The following is a 23,992-nucleotide window of genomic DNA, read 5'->3' on the forward strand; positions in this document are numbered from 1 at the left end:
GAAAAGCTCCTACATGGAGCTTTTCCCCAAAACACATGATATTTAACAAGATTTATAATAATACACTAGGAAGGGGCAAGTACAAAATCCTACAAGCACATCTTAAACAGGAAACTTTCTACTTTTAAATGGAGCTTCCAGTTATATCCTCATCCACTGTATCAGGCTACTGGATGACTAAGGTCTGCACTTTCAAAAAGACTGAGAAATTCAACTGCCCACTGTTTGCAATGCAAATGCCTAACATCATCTTGGGGTTCAAAACAAAGGGCTATTAGCTCAATTATACCTATGGCTCCAGACAGATGTTAGAGGAGTGGGGAGAGAAGTAATGGCCACAGAGCTGTCCATTCAAACCTTTTGGAATCTCCCAAAAGCCAGATGATCCCAGAAGTCAGTCCCTGTGGTCTAAACCACCCTCTTATAATTAGGGGCAAGAAACGATGGTTCTCTGGAAGCAAGTCAATGTACAGAAGACAAAATCAAAGATACAAAAACAAAACACATATGTTAAAGAAAAATTTCAGTAGTGAGAATACAATTGGAAAACTATAAATGGTTATCAGTACTTTAGAGAAATCCGAGTATTTTATACAACACATCAAATTAATTTGAGAAACACTTTTTTAAAAAAATTAAAAGTCCTTTATCTATACAGGAGACCACGAAGGATACTCGGTTAAGCTCACAGGATCTGGGTATGAATTCCTGCCCCTCTACTTTACCAGCTATGTAACCACGGGTACTCCCTTAAACATTGTATGTCTCAGGTTCCTCAACTGAAATGGGAATATAAAACTATCTACCCCTTAGGGTGATAGACATGCTCTTGATACCTCAAAAGCCCTAAATGAAAGTTAACTATTATTATTTCAACTATTAAGATGTGTCATCCTTATTACTACATAGGAAATAGGATGCCTGTCACACAGCAGATTGTCAATACATGTTTTTGAATGAATCAATATGTGAATATGTGAATAAATTTCATAGGTTAGAGTCTCACATGAAATATATGAACACCGATGCTGGATATTCTCTTGAGAGGATGTGATTATTAACGTTTTCTAAAAACTTCTCAGAAATGTCATTTCAGTCTAAAAATTACGAAAAAATAACACAAAGCACAGTTAAAAAAATATATATAGCATAACTGATAAGGCTTTTTAAACTGCTGCTCCAGTGTTATGTATAATACAGACTGAAAATCAACTGAACACAGAGGTTTATCAAATGTCTATGGAAATGACTGTCAAGTTTCAGAGAATCAGCATGGTTAAATGCTAAGCTTCAGGAGGGCAGGACAGTTTCCTTTTTTATCTGTTTTGTCAGTGCCTAACAAAAAGTCTGACACATATTAGATCCTTAGATGCTGTCAGGAAAAAAAAAAAATCATTTTTCTCAATATTACTTCTAAATGGAATGTTCAAATTTCAATTCATTTTATACATCTTTTGCTACTCGAAAATAAAAACGACAATTCTCACTTGACGTAGGATTTGGGCTTGAAGCTACTTTTCCCCAGGGAAGAAATGATATAGAAAAATGATCCAGTGCCTTAAAAATGTGAAAGTTGTGATGTGTAAGCGTGTGTGCAAACGTGTGCGTGCATATGGTGGGAAGGAGTGGTAAAAACACACTGAGAGATTAAAATCTCTCAGGAATATTTGACCTAAACATTTTTAGAAGAAAGACGTTAGGCTGGTAATAATTGACCTTTTACTTACGGTACTTTTAAAAAAATGAATCTGTCCTTGTATCAAATGTACATATATTTATCCAGTGTTTAAGTTCAATTTCTAAAACTTCAGGGAAAACTAAAATCAAAATGAAATGTCTTATTGTAAATCAAAATGTTTACTTATTTAAAAATCCCAATTTACCTCCCAAATCCATACTTTCCAAGTTCTCATGACCACAGGCTTTCTTGTCCCCAAGTCAGATTTATTCTCTCCTCGTTACTTGCAGATCAGAATACCACACCCAACTTATCTAACCACATCCACTGAAAAAAAGCAAGAGTAACAACAAAATGTCCAACCTTAGATCTATAATGAGCTAAGCGTTTCTTATGTCTTAGAATATTTTACAAAAATAAACAAACACATGGTACAAAATACCTAATAAATGGATGTCAATCTATTTGCGGAGGTTTATGATAGGAAAGCATTAACAGAAATAAAAGTATAAGTTGTAAATCAAACCACAGGCACACTTACGGAATTTCTGCAGCTAGAGAAAACCCTCCAAATATTATCAAAGAAAACATTATTCTACCAAAACCTAAGTATTCATTTTAAAATCTATACTTACTTTAAAATTTATCATTGGGAAAGGACTTTTGGGTCCGTCACTAACCAGCATTTTGACTTTAATCTCTAGGGACAATGGCTCCTTCATGTGTCCAAAGTCCAAAGGATAACACCTTCTAGTTCTAAGATTCTAAGTCCAACCTGGACATCTGTTTAGCCAAGTGTGGGACAATCCTCCTAAAAGCGTTGGAGGCAGCGCTTGTCAGACAGCCCAGGCAAATTCCTGGTGACAACCCACTCCTATTCCCTCCTGGTCCCTACTCTATAAAGGGAGTCTACCTGCCCACAGGGTGGATATTCTGCTAAGCATATTATTAAGGGATCCTACAGCCATACTCACTACTGGGGTATTTTATCATATTAAACAAAACAAAACTATTAATGTACAGCAAAATGGTATGCTGAATTGTATGCTAAAAGTTCTCAAGGGAATGAATCAAAACTCCGTGGCAGGGGAAATGTCTTTACATTTAGCATTTCTTGGTGTTAGGTCCCATTCTGTACAAGACTGAGGCAATATTTATTTGCTAGGCATTTTTCACCATAGCATCTTCATCACCAAATCTCACCAAAGAGGAGAGAAAGAGTAGTTTTATCGAGCTCAGCATATATTTTGGGCTTAGGCCTTACAGTGCCTGCATTTCCTTTAACTAAGAAAATAAAGAAGCAAATGAAAAATAGTTCATAATTAAAACATTCTGAATTGAGTATCAGATTCATGGATTCATTCTAGAGAAGGAAATAGAAGATGATGCAGAATATAGAATAACTCCCTCATTTAGAGAACAGGTTGCATTTTTTTCATAATATTAAATATTAAATTAATTTCAAGTATTTGCTGCCACCACTAAACTAAGCTAATTTTTTCAAAAAATTTTTTTAAAGAAAGGAATATTGTAATTACAACTGATGGTGCAGTTACAGCCTAGTTTCACCACTTAATGATTACAGCAGTCTCCAGCTACATGCGGCCACGTGTTCTTCTGAACGCCTCTCTACAGAAATTCACCAATGTATGACTCCAAAACCAAGTCCCGAATTTCATTTTGTCATTCTGTTTAATTTTATAATTGTCTGTATTCAATTCATTTCCCATGATAACATTAAGTAAATTCACAATTATATTTATAAGCTACAGTGAGGTGGAGTTTATTGGTTGAATGTTGATGTCATTTAACAATTATTTCTCATTGCCTGTATCAATAAATACTTGTACAAGCATCCTCTTCTCCAGCTCACAGTAAATGCCTTAAATCTTTGCCTGAATTTACTTTAAATCAATGGGACATTTAGTAACATGAAGATGCATGAGATTCCTATACTGTATGTTTATAAATATTTTAACTCTGAGTAAAAATATATATATATATATATTTCTAGGACATTTCAAATTTTCAGATGCTAGTAATCAAGTGACATATTATCTGGAGTTGTTTGCAAAACCCAAAGTCCCAGAGGTAAGAGTCACCTGATTCATTATATCATCCTATTGATTTAACTGTGTTTAATTAATTTAAATTACTTTTATTCGATGGTTATAAATTCACATTCTCCTTACTCCAAAAGTGACAGAGAGAGAATAGGAGATAAGCTAAAATGACAAAAAGAGTTGGCTCTGAATTTCAAGAAATGTACACTTAACAATACAGAGAATATTGTACCTGCAGCTATAGCTTACCTTAAAATATTATAGAAAGCCATCATTATCTATCAACTTTATGCTTAATTCCTATAATTGCTAACAAATATCAAAGTAAAGCTGATGGACTATAAAGCAGCAAACCTGAAACACATGACGGTGCCATGAAACAGTAGCACAAAGCCCATGAGCTTCCTTCCAAAGGTACCCAGTATCTTCATGAACTTCATAGTAGAAATACATTTTGAGAATACTTCAATTGCAAAAATGTTCACAGCAGAGTTATACAGTTCAAGTTCAAACGAATGAAAGACTAACATTCAGAATTACATTTTAAACTTGAATTAAAAGAAAAACAAATAATTTAGTAAAAATCTAGGTAGACCAACACTTCAATTAGACTATATCACAGAATGACCTTACACTGGGTTTGGGCACTGAGGGATGGCAATATAACACCTTTATGTAGTGACCACACAGGCAGCCCATCAAGAGCAGGTTCCCAGCACCCTTTCTTTTTTATTTGAAATCAGCTGAGCATTATCAAAAATGATGTTTGGCTTTAAATTTAACAACAGAGGCAGTCTATCTAGTTTTAGTTGCCCTCCACCAAAATTCATCCTAAAAAATCCAGTACAATAATAATAAATCTTTGTCTTATTTCAAAAATCCCTGATAGTATGACAGGCATCTCAGATGAAAAAATAAGATTCCACTAAAAAAAAAAAAAAGGTAAACCCATGCCATGAAACTAGCAACAAAATCCTGATGAACAATAACTAGTCAACCTTTAATTACAGGGAAGAGATACCTGTTCTTATTCTTATAATTATTTTTACTAAATGCTTTCTTTTTTTTTGTAAGGAACAAAGTATCCAAAAACCGTACTCTTATTTTCTTCAGGTAGCATGGCGAAGTTTCGCACGTTAACGCTCACACTGCAATTCCCATCACGGAAGGTTCCGGGAAGTTTTACCACCTTGACTACTTCCTTAAACAAGGGCACTCAGGAGAATGTAGCTTCCATGCTCAGAACAACTCAGAAGAGAAATCTAAAAACAAGCTAGCATAGTCTTCTGCTGAGCTGTTTTTCCTTTGATATTTTTCCCAAGGGAGAAAAAGTGTAAGGGCTCTGTTCAGGATGAATCAGGCATATTTTTAAAAGTCACCAGTGGTCAAGTCACTTTGCATTTCTGGCAGATTCTTGCTTCAGATACCAGTTGCTTTAAACTATGGAGCCCCATCAAACCTGAAATCAGGGCTGCCCATGATGTCTTATTATTTATTACATGCTATGCTAAGTACCTGTGAAAGGGGGCACTCCTTGGCCAATGAACTCTGATTCATATCTTTCAGTAAGTCCTTCAGAGCATTTCTCACTGTGGTGTGCGACCATTGTTCGGGAGGCAAGTCTTCTAGTTTGGGGCAACTATTTGAGACACAGATTAGAAAGGGGATTATTACAAGATTGCATCCCGCTGCAGAACATTCCTTTAAGACAGACAGATTTCATTTTGCGCATCAAACAGATGCATCTGGAGATTGCTCTCGGTCTCCTGATTGTTCCGATTAGTTAATTACTTTATACAACACATCTGCTGTATCGATGCATGAATTATACATCAGCTGCCTGTGGTGGCTATTTTTTCATGTTACTTCTACCTTCCTGCTCTGATGCGCTTGGGAAGACAATTTAAGGTGTACTGCTTTCTCACGAGCCACCGTGAAAAGCGTTAACGTATTAACCATTTTCCTTTCATGACTCTGTTCTTACGAATTAAAATGGTAAAAAATATATAAATAAATAAGATCGAGGCAATAGTGAAGAAGGCATTCTTTCACAAAATGTACACAGATGGCACTGTTCATGATATGCAAAAATATTTTTCTCTTAAGTAAACTTTATGTAAAATGCCTTCTTGTAATGCATCATCTAATTGACTAAATATAAAAAGTCTTGTCTTTTGATAACCTGCACAAACCTACAAATTTGGGGGGAAAAGTTGCTTTTAAATTATATATTGAAGCTACGAAAATAAAGCAGAAGATAAAATCAATTTGATTAACCTTACTGAAACACAGAGTAAATAAAATTGAAGGTTGACCAGAGATGCTTTATTTCCAAAGATCAGGTAAGCAGAATGTTTTGCCCTAGAATTGCTGTCCTGACTCACCTGTGTAACTGAATTTTCAGTGTGACCACATGGTACACGTCTTGAAGCATATCTGCTACCGTAGCATCAGGGGCATCTGTCACATAAGACAGTGGAACTGGATTCCACTTTCCAACCTGGATTAGCCCTATTCCAGATAAAGAGAATGTGTCACTAAATATTTTACCCTTCAGATAATATATCTAGTAGAAGGTTTTTTTTTTTTTTTCATTGCCCCCACCACAAGCAATACTGTTATTTCTGTTTGAATGATTCCCTTCCCTCTAAAAGGCAGGTCAATGAAAATATTCACAGCTTAGCTTTCCAAATTGTGAAATTATGTAAATGACTGTAGGGTTGTTTATTATTTTGGAAATAAAAACACATCAATAAAACCTACGCATAGGCCACATTTTCCTAACTTAACAGGAAGTTCTAATAAGACATAGCTGAACCAGTTCTAAATAGCTTTACGATTTAGATAAGATTCTCTATTGCAATGGGAATCAGCATTGAAAAATACTTTACAGCCCATAAAACCATCAGAAACAGAATAAAAGAAACAGAACTAGATATTCAGTCATAAATGCAAATTGACTCTCAACAGTCCATCTGCTCAAATACGCTCCTCACTTCCTTGTGGGTCCTCAGTGGAGCAGATTATTAAGGTCAATAAGCATACTAATGATTCAGCTGAAGTAATTTAAAAAAAAAATCTACCTCGACATTCCACATGAGCAAAATGTGTGTTAACTAAACCAAACTGAATTAAGCCAATTTTTTAAAGCCACAGTCTATAAGGAACCAATGTAATACACAGGCTACAGTCCTTTGAATAAAAATATTCAGCGCTTTCTCTGCAAGGTAAACAAAGGATGCCAAGCAATTTTTCCAACCCCACGTATGCATTATTTACCTTTGGCCTGGGCAGCAGAGCTATGCGAATAACCCAGAGACAGCAATGCCATTTCTATCAGCTGGTTGAAAAGCATATCCTTTCTCACCAACACAAATTCCGCATGCTCCTCCTTGCAATCATATTCAATGGCGTTTTCATAATGTTCCACCACGCAGAAAACTGGTAGCATGGTTCCTATCAAAGAGACAGAGAAAAAGAGAAGCAAACCAACAATCTTCAGAAATACAGTCTGGGGGGAGGAAAAACTAAGCCATGAAAATAAATCTTCACAACAGTGAGAGAAGGGGAGACTGCGTTTCCAAGGCAGACGGGGCACAGAAATACAGGCACCCACACACAAACATATATATTCTTTTATTTTTTTAAAGTTGGAAGAGAAATATTTAAACAGAATGTGAACTTGGTCCTAAGGTAACTTGGACCGTGCTTTAACAATGCATTTTCCAAAATCAGTTAATGCAGAATTACCTTTTTGATCAAATAATAATGCTGATGAGAGAGAAATAAGTGCCTTGTCTGATCTGCTGTGAGTGATACACAGTGTGCAAATGTAACTCACTACAGTTGTCTTCAGGAGAACCCACTTTCATGCTTCCTACATGCTTTCGTTAATATTAAACTTTTCCTGTTTGTGTCCAAACAAATCATCTCTGGCCATAAAATTATTAGCATTTTCTTCCTTTTTAAAGATATTTACTTTAATGGTACTATAAAAGAAACACAAAACTTAACCAAACTGATGCTCCTAATAAATGATTTCAATATGTGCATAATGTAGATAAATAAGATTTATTTTTATGGCTACTCATTTAATCTACCTGACTAAAAAGATATCACAGTAACCATATGTCTCTAAAATGAACAATCTTTGTTACAGTAAATGGGATAAAAATGAGAGACAAAAGGAAACTGGCCTCATCAGGACATATTAGGATAAAGGAATCTGCATAGATTTGATGTGTTCTCTCTTTATTTATTTTAATCCAATCTAATAATTCAGTAGCCAGATGATTAATAAGCCCAGGCCACACCACTGTTAGAAAAGAGGCTTCTAGAAACTGAAATCGCGGAGTGCTGTAGTCCTCAAGGTGTTTATGCAGCGCACTGTCAGACTTCCAGTGATAAACGGAAAAGGGTTAAAAGCAGATGCATCTGACTGTACTGTGGCAAGCTGCCAGGAGGGTATCATCTTTAGCATAAATGATGACAATGGTTACTTTAACAGGGCACCCAGGATCCCCAATTAGTCCTATAACATTAATGCCTCTATAAGCTCTGCCCTCTGGACTTGCAGAATACTACCAACTTCTGAAGATGTCTGGTGCATGCCAACCAGAGCTAAAAATCAGCATTTCCTACTGACACCAGAAATGCCCTTTAAAAATGCTCTATTTGCTTGTTTCCACTGAACAAAAGCCGGCAATAAAACCACTACATTTTTCTACATGTGCATCTTCACCAAAGCTTTAGTGAACTGTTCACAAGAGATCCTAGCTCTGACAAATAAACCCCTTTAGGTTTACTTAGAAAAGCTCGCAAACTCATTCGGAGGTACCCAACAGGCTAGGCATGAAAAACAAGCCGCAGAGCTTGCCAATATTCTTGTCATTCATTCAGCTGTTTTATACCAGAGAGAGAACCCGTCAGGGCTCAGAAGAAGACCTGGGGAGACCACAGCAAAAACAGCAATATGCAAACTGATGATTTCTTCTTTGGCTTGAAGGTACTTTGGCAAAATGTCCTAAACAAATAAACAAAAACATCCAACCCCTTTTTCTGAAATAGTGCTTTCTCATCCCAGCCACAATTTTTATCTAGCACCTGTCAAACAGAAATCATGCACATGGAAAATAAGATGAAAAAGAAAAAAAAAAAAAAAAACACACCACCACCAACAAAAAGCTTTAGTAATTTTGTTGTTTGGAGTAAGCAGAGAACTTTCTACAATTAAACTGCATTTTAAAAATAAGTCACTGTGAATGCAATGCTTAAAAAAACAAGCATCTGAGCAGGAAGTGAAATTACTGTACTTTGATTTCTCCTCCCTCTGTCCTGGTGTCTTCAAAGAGTTGGGTTAGTACAACAAAAACCTATGCATTGATTTTTCCTCTTATAGGATGATACAGATGTGTTCTACTTTACGCTGCCCCTTAGATCTATGAAATAACTGTAGGTTTTTCAAAGCGTTTCAATATATTGGATTTATTCTGGACTTTACTGATCAAATTTAGAGGTACCCTGTAGATAATAAAGGTGGCTATTGATAAAGTGACAACAGTATCATTTAATTCCAAATCTAGCTGCTAAATCTTCTAGCAAACTGTCACCGTTGCCCTCCTGATACTGGGAGTAATGCTGAACAGGAGCCTTCTCTGAACTGTCTGATTATTTGTGCTAGTGTTTGGCGAGACTTCCAACTACAGCAACTTTATAACCTTCCAGCATTAAAAGGGGAGTGCACTGGTCACTGCTGAATGCTAAAAATACCACATGATTTAAACCTGGAGGCAGTCTTAGAAGCTTTTGCTGAAGGTTTATGAGCCTGTGTAAACAGCACGTCTGCCATAAGGAGCAGTGAAGTCTGTAGAATCCTTGTCTAAAACTGTCCTGGCATTAAAGTTTGCTGTGCAAATATCACATAATACCAGAGACAGCTGAAATCTCCTATTTAGGAATTTATGGAACTTATATGTTTGCAGGCGTCAGAAAGTCTTTTTTATAGAGCCCCAGTGCTTCACAGTACAATATTAATGCACTCTGTTTGAAAAGCCGTAATAAATTATATTTTTAATGCTCTTACCCTAGCTTTCTTAAGATGCATACATTCTTGGCAAACAATCAATAAATAGGGTAATCATGAGTAGAGGCCAAAGAATTTGCTGAAGTGCTGTTTTTCCATTTTTAATAGATAAAGATCTAACAATACGGACTGCTGTGTCTGTTCATTTCAGGATCAATATATTCTTTGTTTTCGCCAAACCAAGGAAAAAATAAATGATTGTATGATAAATGTTATGCATCAAACACAATGAAATTCCTCTGCCTTCTAACTTTATCTATTTAATATTCTTAGTTGCTAAAAGATGGCATTTTCATCCTTTGCTTAGCAAATGTAAGGAAAATCTGAATCCTATACACTTATTCAGAGACAAAATAAAGACCATTATGAGGCACACATGTTATACCCAGTATGGGCACAGCTTTACACAAGCGACAGTGTTGAACACAAAGTTGTTAAACTTCATCAATTTAACATAAAATTGGTAGGAAGGAGTCATACAGTTACACATCCTCCCCTTACGAACTTGCCTAAATCTGCCCCTCCTTTATCAAAAATACCCAACTATAGCAAAACAAAAACTAGAATCATCAGGTTTTTCACTGCTAAATAATGAATTTTCTCTTAAGAAAACAAACCACAAAAAATGACATAACAAAACTTTTACATCATATCACATAAGATTTCCATTATCTCTGAAACTGCCTTACAGCTAACTAGTAATCCTGTGAAAAAGCCAGGGAGGTACTCCCATAACCTAAGTGTCTTATTCTTAATCAGAGTTAATTTAATCAGGGTTAGTTTAAGTGATAGCCACCTATATATCCTCTACCACAATAACACCTTATCAATAGAAGCTTTGTGTAACTAAGACCATTACATTTAATTCGGTCCTTATCAGCCACTATGTCCAATGATGCCAGTCTACAGGAGAGTGAGATGCTCCACTCAAGCACAGAGCCTACACTTTCAAATATGACTGACAGCAACCAGGAATGTAACTAACTTCAGATCAGAAAGAGAATCAAGGAAAAGAACACAGAAAGACATGTTCTGCCCTCCACCCCCTCACCAAGTAGCCTTGGGTAGACACAAGGGCTCCCAGCTTTCCAAGATTTGGCTCAAAAGTATTTACCTTTCCTAAGGTTGGTTTTCATCAGATGGCCCGAGTGTTTTAAAGGCACTCCCTGCATTTTTGCACCTGTACTCCCAAGCCTTCCTCTTCCTAGCGGGCTCCCGTTCTGCTCCAGGCGGGCAATCTTGGCTGGTGGACCCTTCGGATCACTCACATTGTTAGACATGTCTGAATGTTCTTTCCCCTGAGTTGCCTCGTTCAAATGATCCATACTCAGTTACCCTCTAAAGATCACCTGCCAGAATTCAAAAAGAAGACGTGTTATAATCGGGTGAGGGTTTCTCTCTCTCTCTATATATATATATACACCATGTAAATGTTTTACCCCTAGATATCTCTTTCCACAAATATTATGTATTTCTAAGACTGCTTAACTAGATACATAATATAATGCCAATGTTACTATATATCTAGATAACAGTATTACATTCCCATTCAAGTTAACAGAATAATTTGTGGAAACCTTACTAACACACATGAATAAAAAGGTAATTTGTCACCTACAAACAAAACTAACTGGGGGAAACAGGCTTACTCTCAGAACAAGAATTACCACAAGTACAGCTAGAAAGAAAATAACAAATTGTACTTTATGTAGTCCCAATTTTTAAAAATTAATACTCATTACAGAACACAATAGTAACACTTTATTCAGGATGGAAAGATTATCACAGTCCAAAATACTAGTTAAAGCTGATGCATATGTCTACATTTTTACATCCAGTTTAATTTTTATAAGAAAAAAAAATATATATATATACCACACCTCAAAATAAAGTAGCAAACATTTGCTTTTTAAGCTCCCTATTGGCTTTATAGGTTAATTCGTAGAAAAAGTTTTCTACTCTCAAAGTTTCAAGTTATGTGACCTGCTAAAGATCTAGCCAAGTCTTGGCTCAAACATGTGATTGGATCATTTCACCCCTACGCAAATGGAGAGAAGAGGAGGATTTCTTCAAATATTCCAGATACTGAAGCATTACAACTCATGTTTTTTAGAGTTAATATTTGGGTGTTTGTTAGTAATAGAATGCTGTTAACAATTTAAATAGCAAAAAACTTGAAAATACTTTGTGAAATACACATTAGACTGAAGTACCAAACTCACTTTTTAAAAAAAATCTTGATGATTTTGGTCAAACACAATTGCTAGTGTTCAAAAATAATCTCAGTATATAATGAAGTCAACATTTTAACTAACTTCAGAAAAAAATGAACAGATAATTATTTTCACTTATACACTGGACATCAATTTTTATACTGTTTAAAATAAAGCAATTAGCACAATATCACAGTCTCTTCTAAAATACAGTTTTAAGTGGAATTGATAAGAACAGGTGATTAAAATTATTTTATGAACTCTCATAGTACTTGAAGTGTTGAGCTTAGTAATACAAAGGGGGAGAGGATCATATTTAGGAAAACCAGAGTGAATATGATAGTTACCATGTTCTTCCAGCTGTCTGGTAATTTGACATATCTTGTAGTTTAAAAATATATATATACCGAAGAAACTCTTTAGATCCAGATTTGTTGAAAGCCAGCTTGTATTAGCCCGGCCTTTCTGTAACCATTTTTGTCCTCTGTTTTAACCATAGACTACTTTGTCCATTATAATCAAGAAAAGAGGTGAACGGAGAGGGGGGAGCAATGGTAATCTTTAGGTTTAAAAGCAACCTTAAGAATGCCAATTGAAGAACTATAAAGTTTGAGAAATAATGGCTATTTATCCTTGTACTCCAGGGTGGCACGCTGAGAACTAAAGGTTTACCGTGATCGCGGTCCCATCTGTTTTCGGTTATGAGGTTCATTAACAATAAATGTGCCTCTTTTAACCACTTTTTATCAAGATTAGTCTTTTCCATTATATTAAACTGCATTCTAAAGCCAAAATTAGAGAGTGATGATTATTAACTTATTCAAAACACTCTTTATAATGTTTCATGTGGATTATAATACAGAGCTGCTTTTTCTGAAATTGGTTGCCTTACCCTAGAGCAGAAGATGAATTTTAAAACATATGATTTGAAAAGAAAATACATAACCCGTGGGGCAGTGTAAGAGAGAAAAAAGTAGACAACAGCATCAAAGTTAATGCTACAAAATATATTAAGTAGTCATGAGGCTTGACAGCATTATAAACTGTACAGCAAATGAAAGTGATAATTTAGTTAATGTATTGACAATCAAAACATCATATAGGTCATGCAAAACTGTCCTTCGAATACCCACCTATATGCATCTATTAAACACTCAGTCATCATGTAAAAAGCTTTACATTATAAAGCAAAATTACACGCACATAAAACACCCAATTTATTCATTTAAACTCTATGCCCAAAGCTAAAGTTCACCAAACCTCAGTTTGGAATTGCAAAGAGCAGCCTCCATCGGGCCTGCTGGACTGACACCCGGGGAACTAACTATGGTCTCAACAGATGCCAGGCTCAAGAGTTTCTTTTGAGTTACACATTTTAAAACCCATTTTAGTGTAATGTCTGGATGGCACACAGAAAGCAAGCTACTTTCTCAAAATCCCATTTCCCTGTCCATAAACTAAGTCCATATATGATAACTAATGAACAAAACAGTGAACTCAGACACAGCAATTATTTCCTCTAAAAAGAAAAAGAAAGGCACGAAATTCAGGTTCCAGGAACCTATTTTTTGCAATGTGGGATCCTTTTCAACGAGTTCCTTGCTGGATCGCCTCCCTCGCCCCCACAGAACCCCATAATCACATTTTAAGAGATTGTGCCCTTATCCATTCCATATGGCCGGCACGATCCAGGCCAAGCTTTCACTGTGACCTTTTAAAGAGACAAAGAAGCAAAGTACTATCTAGAAACAGAAACACTGCAGTTTTACTGAGTGAAATTAGCAAAACCGACCTGAAACTCACCACTTCAAAACTTGACAGCATATAAATAATAAAAACAAAGGAGATTTCCTTTGCAGCCCGGGTTCTTGAAGAGAAGTTCAAGACTGATGTTTTCTATGTCCTTTTTTTTTTTAATTAAAAAAAAAAAAAAAAAGGCAGCAGACCTGAAGGCGACTTCCCCTGAAATTGTATTATTTTCTCTTCCCCTACCCCCGCCCCCCTAAGCGGGGGAAGGGCAGAAATAAACGTCTAGAAGAGTAGCCATGGGAGAGGGGGGTTAAAAAAAAAAATCACAATTCGAAAAACAACATATATGGTTTGTAAAATGTCTAACCTCAGAGAACGGGGTTTTCGATGGGGGAGGAGGGGAGAGTGGGAAGTAGGGAGGAGGGAGAAGATAAAATTGATCTGACAAGTGATTCGTTGGGGGGAAAATCGTAAAAACAAAGCAAAACCCGTTATGAGCTGTACACTGTGGTGGTGCTGGGGAGGCGAGGTGGTGACTGAGGATTCTCTTAAAAAAAAAAAAAAAAAATCACTGCGGACAAGGTCTCCAGAAAGGAAAAAAGGTCCCCTCGCTTCCCTCCCTCCCTGCTGCTCGCTCGGGTTCTTCGGTGTGAGGACAGAAAGTCTACTTCTGGCTGTCACTTGTAATATTATTGTCCAATAACCCCGGAGAACGCAGAGAGGGGAAGGCCACCTCGCCTCCTTCCAATCGCCCCCACCCCCTCCCCAACAATTGCGACTAATATTAACAAACCTTAAACTTTCTTCCCACAGCCTCGCACCCCCAACGAGGGCATCTACCGAGGGACAGCGAGGGTGGGGGGCAGAAGGTCGCGAAAAAAGCCCCGGAAAGGCACTAAAATGCCACTTTTGACTCGGCCCTCGCTGACGACAGCCCCGAGGACCCTCTCCCTGCCCATTGACGCGGGCTGTGAGCGCCTGGGGAGCCGAGCGTGCGGGCGACAGAAAGAGGGTCTGGGGGGAGGGGGAGAGAATCGGAAGGCACCCCCAGCCACCTCCACCGCCTCGGCGGCGACAGACTCCCCGCCCCCTCCCCCCAAAAAGTCGCCCAGCTCTCACTCCGCCAGAGTCCGAGGTAAACAACAAGCCCCACAATGGGACGAGGACTTGGGGGGAAAAGAAACCCAGAAACCCCAACAAAACTGATGAGGAGTTTCCCGAGATGAAAGAGGGGGGTGGGAAGCGTCCTCTGGAGTCGCCCCGGCTTTATGCTCGGTCCCCGGGCAGGCTAGAGGGCGGCTGTGGCTGCTGTTGTTGTGACGAGGCCGGTTGTTGCTGGGTGGCACAGGGAGAGGTGTGTGTGTGTGTTTGTGTGTGTGTGCGTGCGTGTGAGCGCGAGTCCCCGGACGGGGCTGCAGCTCGCTCGCTCTCTCCCTCGCTCGCTCTCTCCCTCGCTCGCTCTCCCCCTCGCTGCCGCCTCTGCCCCCATTAAATTATGAGTTGACTCATCCCGGCCGCTGTCGCCGCCGCCGCCGTGCCCAGCTCGGCTCCGCGCGTCCGCCCGGGCTGCAGCCCTCCACGCCGCCGCTCCCGCCGCTGCTGCTGCTGCCGCCGCCGCCGCCGCTGTGGCTGCCTCTTCTTCCTCCTCCTCATTTTAATACAAAATCACCCCGCTCGCAGCCCCAGCCCCGAGCACGCAGCCTCCTCCCGGCCGCCCGCCGCCGCCGCCCCGAGCCCTTCCCCAGCGGGGCCGGCTCATCCGCCGCGTCCGGGGAGCGGGAGCGAGCGAGAAAGTGGCGGCGGCGGCGGCGGAGGAGGAGGGGGGAGCGAGAGGAGGAGGAAGGGGGTGCGGAGCGGAGGAAGAAGGCGGCGGGGCGGGGGGGCAGGGTGCAAGGAGAAGGCGGAAAAGGGATGGGGATTAAAACCCGGGCTGGAGGGCCGGGATTGGGGGAGGGGGCGGGGGCGGCGAGTTAAAAAGCAGCAAGACAAGTAACTAGTGAATGAGTGAGGGAAGGGGTGGGGGGGGAGCGCACGATTTCCGGCCCCGGGCGCGCAAGAATTTGTAATGAGCTTGATTAGAGTGAGGCGGCCCGACATTTATTACACACAATACCCAGAATAACAGGGCGCCGCGCGAGGGCCAGCGCCGGCCGCCGCCAGGCGCGCGGGGAGGGCGCAGGGGGGAGGAGGAGAGGGGGCTTCCCTGGCAGCGGCCGCCGCGGCGGGGAGGGGAGCGCGCGGCGCGCGGGCGGCAGGGGCAGGTGTGCGACAGTCAGCGGGGCGGGAGGAGGGGCAGGACTGGCGGGGGTGCGGGGGGGATGAAAGTGATGGGGTGGAGGGGGCGAGGGCCAGGGGAAAAAACTAACCACCCACCCACGCGCCACAAAAGCCACAAAAAGGAATACGTCGGGAGCGTCGCAGGCGGGCACCCGAGGGACAGGCGAGGCAGGGAGGACGCACCGGCCCCGTGGGACAGGGGCCTGGGCACGCAGGTGACAGGCGCTGAGTGCTGAGGTAGGGGGACTTCAGGAAGTGGCTGAAGGGGACAATCGGGAGGTAGATCCCTCCGGAGGCACGCAGAGGGTGCAGACACGTCTGCAGAGGAATAAAGGCCTGGATCTTTGAAACGCTCGCATAAATATCTATCCTCAAAGGAGGATGAATCCTCAACTATTAAGAGCCAACGTTAAAAAAGACCCGAGTAAGAGTTTTCTGTACTGGTCAGAGGTTGGTTCAAAACTCCCTCACTTGTGAGCTATAGAACACGTTGGAGAAAGAATACGTGGCTCATAGTGACCGACTTAAAATTTGGGTCACTTGAAAGAGACTTGACTTGTTATTACAAAGGAGAGGATGCCACCATTCTTGATTTACACCGGACAAAAGATAGGAAAGTTTAGATGGGTAAAAACATCTGTTGTAGCAATAAATACTTCTGCTGTAATCTAGGGTAAATTACCCAGTTAGACAAATGGTCATACATAATTTTGATTCGATTATTTAGATAATCTATTAAATATAGTTCCTATTAAAAATGGAGAACATTACAATCTTGCCCAAAATAGAGATGCAGCGTTTATCGATTAGGTTTTAGCACTAACATCTTAGCTCCCTGAAGGCAGTTAATCATTAAACAAAACAAAAATGTTATAAGAATTATTTTTCAGAATACTCTAGTAGAGAAAAGAGAAAAATCAATCAGATAAACATTTTGTTACACATAAAAAAAGCAACAAGTTAGCACAAGTACTGGGATAAGAGGGAAATATGCAAATTAAGCTCTTTAAAGCTACCAATACACTCTTAGAGACACTGTTTACATTAGAAATCTAAGAAAAGCAGAAGGTAAAACAGAAGATAAAGTATAGGAAATAATGGCCTCCTGGGGAGAACAAGTTTAGGAGAAACACAATGAAAATATATCACTCTAATGGCACCCAGGTTTCACCCACGAACGGAAAGGTTAGTCAAAATCAAGGAAGGCAACGGTGAATTCTGGCACTTATAAATCCAAGCCTTAAGCCAAAGAAAGAACATGTGATAATAAGACACAACAACACAGCATCAAAAACAAGAAAATAAATGTAAGGCAAGTTTTACTAAAAAGCCCACGTGATAACCACATTTTTAAAAGTTGAAATGTGGGGAAATATGGAGGAGGATATTTTAATTAAAGTATAAGAAATATAATCAATAAGGAAATATACAAACATGGCAAAAAGTAGCGCTGGTGTCCGAGTTGGTATTGTGGATGGAAGTACTTACACTTATATAAAAAAAAAAATTTGACATTTAAAAGAAAAACAAAGATATCAATTATGTCTATAATGACAATGATTTTTGCAATATGATAAGTTAAATTGGGAATTTCCAAGATGGATATTTTAATAGTTGCTTCAAACTGGTGATGCCTGACACATTTCCCTGAAACCTGCCTGATTTTCAGAATGGACAGTGCATTCTAATATCATGCTGTATAAATTTACAAACAATAGCAAAATAAAAAAATAAAGAACAATGATAATGGACTACCAAAAAAAAAATTTATCCATGCAACTTCACCTAAAATGAATGTTTAAAAAAAAAAGTAAGTTGTTGGGCAAAACAAAACATGCACAAAGACAAAAGATCTAAAACAGGGTTACTGAAAATATCAATATTAAAACATATTGGAATAAAATATTGTAATATGTTTATCCCATCATCTACACAAATAAATAAGACAAAAAGCTTCCTGATTGCCTTAGCCTCCTAATGACCTGGTCACTGCTAATGTAACAGGGGAATTAAAACAGTAATCTTTAAATAAGAATAGCACCTTTTATCCAGGAATAACAAACTAATTCTCAAACACAAAAGATAAAAGTATGGAATAAGGATAGACATGGCTTTGGAAAATGATAAACAGAATAAATCAGGATAAAGACATCTAATAATGACTTTATTATAAAGAATAACAATATAGTACAATTATGAATCTGTTAATCACATATATACACTAATTTCCCTCAAGCACATTTTTTATTTCAGAACTATATGATTATAAGAAATGACATAAGTAAAATGGCACACGGACGTTTATGCCCTCCAAGTCATACAGTTCGCTGATGAACTTAATCACTATATATTATCTACCTCTTAGAATACTTATTATAGCCACTGAGCATTGGCCAGTGTAAGCCCAAGTTAAAATAAAGAAGAAAAAAAGAAAGATAATTGGGAAAATACCACCTCCTAGGCATATGTGAGGATAAACTATCATGGTGGAGGGTGAAAAACAGCAATTTGTTCTACACGGGCATCTTATATTTGGCAATAAAGATGTAAGCAAGTATAGAAAAAAAACAAAATAAACTTTGTAAATCTAGCTATCAAAATAGAAAACATCAGGAACATGAAATATTGCAAGTCAAATACATGAACTATTTAACATGGATGTACAGTTAGAACAGAGTGTATCAATTTTTTATCACACAAGAAGGCATTCAGACTGGCTACACAAAGGTAGCAAAGATAAAATACTGTAACAGATACACAAGATTTTTTAAAAAACTTAATAACGGAAGGACTATTGCATGTTTCAGATGGCACCGTATTAAGATAAATATGCAGGCAGATATCTGAAAGCATTAAAACACATTCAGAGTTCTGAATAGCACATACATTTGTAATAAACAGAGAAAGCATTTAGAATTTGAACGCTTTTAAGATATGGCAACTCCGCCAGTGACTGTGTTAGCAAAGCAGTGCTTACCACCATAGCACTTTCTAAGGACATGGGTTGTTTTTTTTTTTTTGGTTTTTTTTCCCCTAACTTTTTAAATTCAAATACAGTTGGCTATCTCTCTCCACTCTTAAAACAGCACAATTTACGTAGCATATTGCTCTTTTTGTCGTGTGAACTCTTTGTTTTTGGCTTTAGCTGCAGGTGGTATTTTCCATATATGAATTTCTGGGAAAATGGTCTCTGTTGGCCATATAAGGATGTCTCTTTGAGCCATATGCTTTGCTGTCATGTGTCTCATTTTGTCTGTCTGGGATGTCAGGACTGATTTCCACATCATTTCTTGAATGGACCAAATACAAATTTGTAAGAGCAGAGAGGAAAAAGCTGGGGCTGGAGCCCAAACAACTTTGTCAAAACATATATTGGAGAGGAAATGCAATATCCTGTAAACATTTGCACCCTTCTTCTCACATCTTATCTGTGACTGACATCATCACAACTGCATAGTTTAGAAGAGAATCTACTTGATCAAGTGCAGAAGTTTGCAGTATGTGTCTGCATGCAGCTTAATGAGACAGACCCCACATCTTTGGAGGTCATGACATAGTACACGTTAGCTGCCCTCCTCGGAGAGCCCTGAGTCCTGCAGCCAGCCTGACCCAGCCTTGAACTTGGGGAAGGGAAGCTGCCTCATGCTTTTCTTGTTTAGTGAATAAACAGAACTCTGATTAAACTTTCTGACTAATCTCACAGAAGAGTATGGCCCCCGTTTTATACTCTCATAGCCTCTTGCATTTCTCCTTTGTAACAATCATCGCAGTCTTAATCAATTAACAATTTGGATAATCATTGGCTTAATAAATGTCTCCCATACCAGACTGTAAGCCCTATGAGAGCAGAGACTGTCTTGCTTGCTGACATATTATCAGGAATTCATACACCATCCTTGCAATATTTACATTATGAATAAATAAATGACAGCAAAAAGCTCACCGTGTCACTTGCAACCAACTTCCATTGGTAAATGCAATGCCAATTCCTTTTAGAGATTGCACAAGTGAGAAGGAAGTAACAGTGGGGAAGATGGCTATATCATTTAAATTTGAATTAATTGAAATTAAATAAAATTTACAATTTAGTTCCTCAGTTATATTTCAAGTGTGCAATAGCCCCATGTAGCTAGTGGCTATCCTACTGGACAGTGTAGATTACAAAACACTTCTACCACTGCAGAAAGTTCTACTGGACAGCACTTATCTACAGAACTTCTATAAAACATGACTAAGGAAACCAGGGACCTAGCCAGGAGTCTTAGAGGCGCTGAATGGTTTTCAGACATTCTAATGATGTCTATATTGAAATCATTTTCCATTTTAGAATTAGCCCATAGATCTGTAAAGCTGCATGGAATGAGACTTATGTGCCGTCTCACACAAATTTAAGACAACTTTCGAGACATGTCTGTATTTGAAAGGTCCTGTGGTACATTTGGAATAATATGCATTTACCCCAAATGCTGCTTTCCATGAACATTTAAATAGCTCAAAGGTGAAGTTAAAAACCACAGACTCATTCCCCACCCTCACTCCCACCCCCACATAAAATAAGCACAGCTGCCATTAGAAAGGGCTCTTTTGGAAGCTTTAATGTAGATACCTCCTCGAACTGGGAGGGCATCTACCTACCAAACAAATAATGATGTACTGCAGAAAATAATAGCAAAAGGCTTGAATATGTTTCAGGGCAGATAAAGGAGTAAGGATAACGAACTCTAAATATGGGGCTTAAGGTTTTTTGTGTTTGTTTTTTCCCTAACAACTAGGGTTTCAGTTATAGCCAGACTGATAGTGATCAGAAGTTGTTTCCTAATTACTTTGGGGTGGATGTAAATGCCTACCGGTAATTTGTAATATGGTTTTAATAGACAAAGGTCATTATTAAAGCTGAGCAAAGAAAGGCCAACGTTTAAGCTAGTTTTGGGAGAGCAGGATAAGGGAAATGAACAGCCATAGTAGTTGGCTTCCAGAACCTGACAAGATATCTGGACGTTTTACCCAGAAATATTACCTTTTTGTTGCAAGAATTTATTGGGCAAAATTTTTTTGAAGCTACCTTTCCTTCCATAGATGTCAGTATGGATCATAACTTTGACAAGGCACAATGGTAAAATTCCATCAAAACTGGTATCTCTATCTAGACCTAGATCCAAAATTGTGTAGGGAGTGGGGAGGATTCGGGCTATTGCTGTTGAGTCCTCCGGTGTAGATATCACCACCAAAGTACTTACCCTTTCAGGTTGCCTCATTTTTTCTCCCATTGCTTCTGGAGTGCCCTTCCTCCCCCTTCTCACCTGGGGACCTCCCTTCTGCCATATCCTTTAATATGCAGCTTGATTGCACCTCTTCTGTCCGAAGCCTTCTCCAGCTGTTAGTTATTTCCTTCTCGACGCTCCATCACGCTACCTTGTCCTTCAGTATGGCGTTCCATATTTACATATCTGTCCCTCTCACCTGCAAGTCTATAAGCATATGGAAGGTGCACGTATGTGTGTATGCCTGGAGTCTCTCACAAGTGCCTGCTATCACAGGGAAAAGAATCCAAGAACTGTTTTTATGAGTGAGTGCTTGCAAGAATCTTATAAAGATTCTTGCAATCTTAGTAAAGCCAGGTGCCAGGATCAGTAGTTAGCTGAGTGGCTCCCCAAATTTGCTGCACCTTAACATCACCTGAGGAGCTCCTTCAACAACCCAGATATCCAGGCTGTACCCCACTGAATTAAATCAGAATGGCCAGAGGTGGGAGCCAGGCATTTGGTTGGTTAGCACTCCCAAGGTGATTCCAATGTACAGCCAGGTTTGGCATCCACCAGGTTAGGTAATGTTTTGGAGATAGAAAATCAAATATGCTTGCTAGGACATCCTCAAGTGAAATGTTTAACCCAATCCCGGGGTCACTTGGAAAAGTTAAGGCTGTTCTAGGAACCAGCCTTCGCCCAAAATTTAAGGAATGTCTGTGCAGGCAAAGCACTTGTTCCAAACAAAAGAAGGTAAGGGGCAAGCTAATAGATCATTGATCTGGCGAATAAAGAATAAAGTTATGCTGTTTGAGGAACCACGATAGATTAGCATTTGGGCACTTGCTTGAGATTTACTGGGGAGCCAGAAATCCTGTGCAGGTATATGATTTATCATCACAGACATAAGCGACTAACCACAAAATTACACATGGAAGTAAAATTCTAAAACCAGTCTATTATTTACTGGAGCCAGAACCATCCTAGTTTCCTCTAATTCTTTTTTCAACATAGTTGAGCGTGATTTTTCTCCCAGAAAACTTCAACTGTGAGTGGGATTTCCTTGAACAGTTGAAAACTGCTTAACTTATTTCCAGACTAAGTCGCTGCACTTAAGCAGAACTGAATACATATCATCCATCCCAAGGAGCCAATGGCAGGGCATCACAGCCCTAGCTGCTGTGCAGTACTCTCGGGAAGCTCGGGGAATTTTAATTCCAATGAAGTCCAACGGCAACCGCTCCCAATCAATCGTTAGCCAAGACATATCAACCAAATCTTCTTGGTGATGAATGTTATTGCTAATCTCTGCTGGCTTAACTGGAGGGAGAAACAGTTTGAGGTGACAATGGACCTAAATCCTAGTCCAGACTGTTTTGGGGGAGTATCAGCCGAAGGCAATATCTGATATTGTATTGCCATGCCCATCGCCACAAGCATTGGACAGGGGTTGTCCTTCAGGAAGGAAAGCCACCACCATAAACAACTGCATCACACCTGGACAATGATTAAATACCACTATCATGCTTGCTGTTTGTTGAAGCAAAGAAGTTTAATTCAAAACTAAAGCACATTCTATTTGGAATGATGGAAAAGATTTAAAAGCACATTGTGGTGATGGTTGCAAAACAGTGTGAATGTAATTAACGCCACTGAATTGTACACTTAAAAATGGTCAAATGGCATATTTTATGTTATATATCTTTTATCCCAATGAAAAAATTTAAAAACAAAAAAACTAAAGCAGAAACAACCTTTCATCTATTCCTAAGGTTGGCAGATATATATATTATCATGAAAATATCATGCCAACCAGAAAAACAATGAGCTACAACACCCTGAACAACCCATCCTCACCACCAACCTTCCACTGCTTTGTCCTTACCCACCAACAGCCACAGTCCAGTCTATGCTAGATAATTAATTCATATGACAAATACCCGACCCAAGGATAACTAACATGGATTGGTAATTAGAGACCAACATCCCACCCAAAATAGATAATTTGATGGTCCTCTGATGCAAGAAAATGGTTCTCTTTTCAGATTTTAATCTATACTATTGTATCTTGGCCAAAGAAAAGAAAGAAGCATAGACGAAAACAAATAAGAATACCTTAAGTCCAGAAATTCTTTCTGGATGTTTTTCAAATGAGTAAAAATTAACTATACTCATGAAATAGTAGACCCTTCCAGTTAAACAGTACTTAGAGTGTCAAATACTTACATGCAGTACAGCCACAGATGTGTAATAACTATATAAATGTTCAATGTAAGAATTTACAAATTCTCTCTGTATAAAAACTTTGGATTCTATTTTTTAATAAAAGGATATATATTTTTTGTTATAAAAAGCCAAGAAGGTTTTCATATTTAATTGTATCAGTCACTTTTTAGTGATAGTAATTAGAATTAAAGTATTTACTTCTGCATGCACTAATGTGTCATATCATCTTTTTCTATAATATACTGTCCTATATTCTGTTTCCTATCATCTATTCTTACTGATTTTATATTAAGGACTTTTATATCAATGATGGAGTTTTTAATGTATTGGAAATTCAAGTATAAATTATATCTTATTAAAGTTCATACCTACATATATGTATTTTTATGATGCATGACTAAGGAATATGAATACATAGTGAAGCTAAATTAAAGTTACATATTTATGATGTATAAAAGCAT

The 23,992-nt window shown here is 38.7% G+C and overlaps 1 protein-coding gene across 5 annotated transcripts in view; it reads right to left on the reverse strand.

The window, feature by feature from the left end:
* SATB1 (SATB homeobox 1) overlaps positions 1-23,992 on the reverse strand; it is a 97,355-nt gene that overhangs the window by 62,241 nt on the left and 11,122 nt on the right. For 2 of the 5 annotated variants that reach the window (XM_014789847.2, XM_087430603.1), the window contains exons 1-5: positions 13,840-14,851; positions 10,938-11,172; positions 7,021-7,197; positions 6,126-6,252; positions 5,257-5,380 (exon numbers count right to left, since the gene is read on the reverse strand). In XM_014789847.2, coding sequence (XP_014645333.1) covers positions 5,257-5,380; positions 6,126-6,252; positions 7,021-7,197; positions 10,938-11,148 — 639 coding nt within the window. In that variant the 5' untranslated portion in view covers positions 11,149-11,172; positions 13,840-14,851. Of the gene's footprint in view, positions 1-5,256; positions 5,381-6,125; positions 6,253-7,020; positions 7,198-10,937; positions 11,173-13,828; positions 14,854-23,992 lie in introns of those variants that run through there. The other 3 variants (XM_087430600.1, XM_087430602.1, XM_087430601.1) reach the window with 3 other exon arrangements.

This window comes from Ceratotherium simum, chromosome 5 (assembly GCF_057802395.1).
Source record: "Ceratotherium simum simum isolate JZ-2026a chromosome 5, ASM5780239v1, whole genome shotgun sequence".
Classification (NCBI taxonomy): Eukaryota; Metazoa; Chordata; class Mammalia; order Perissodactyla; family Rhinocerotidae; genus Ceratotherium; species Ceratotherium simum.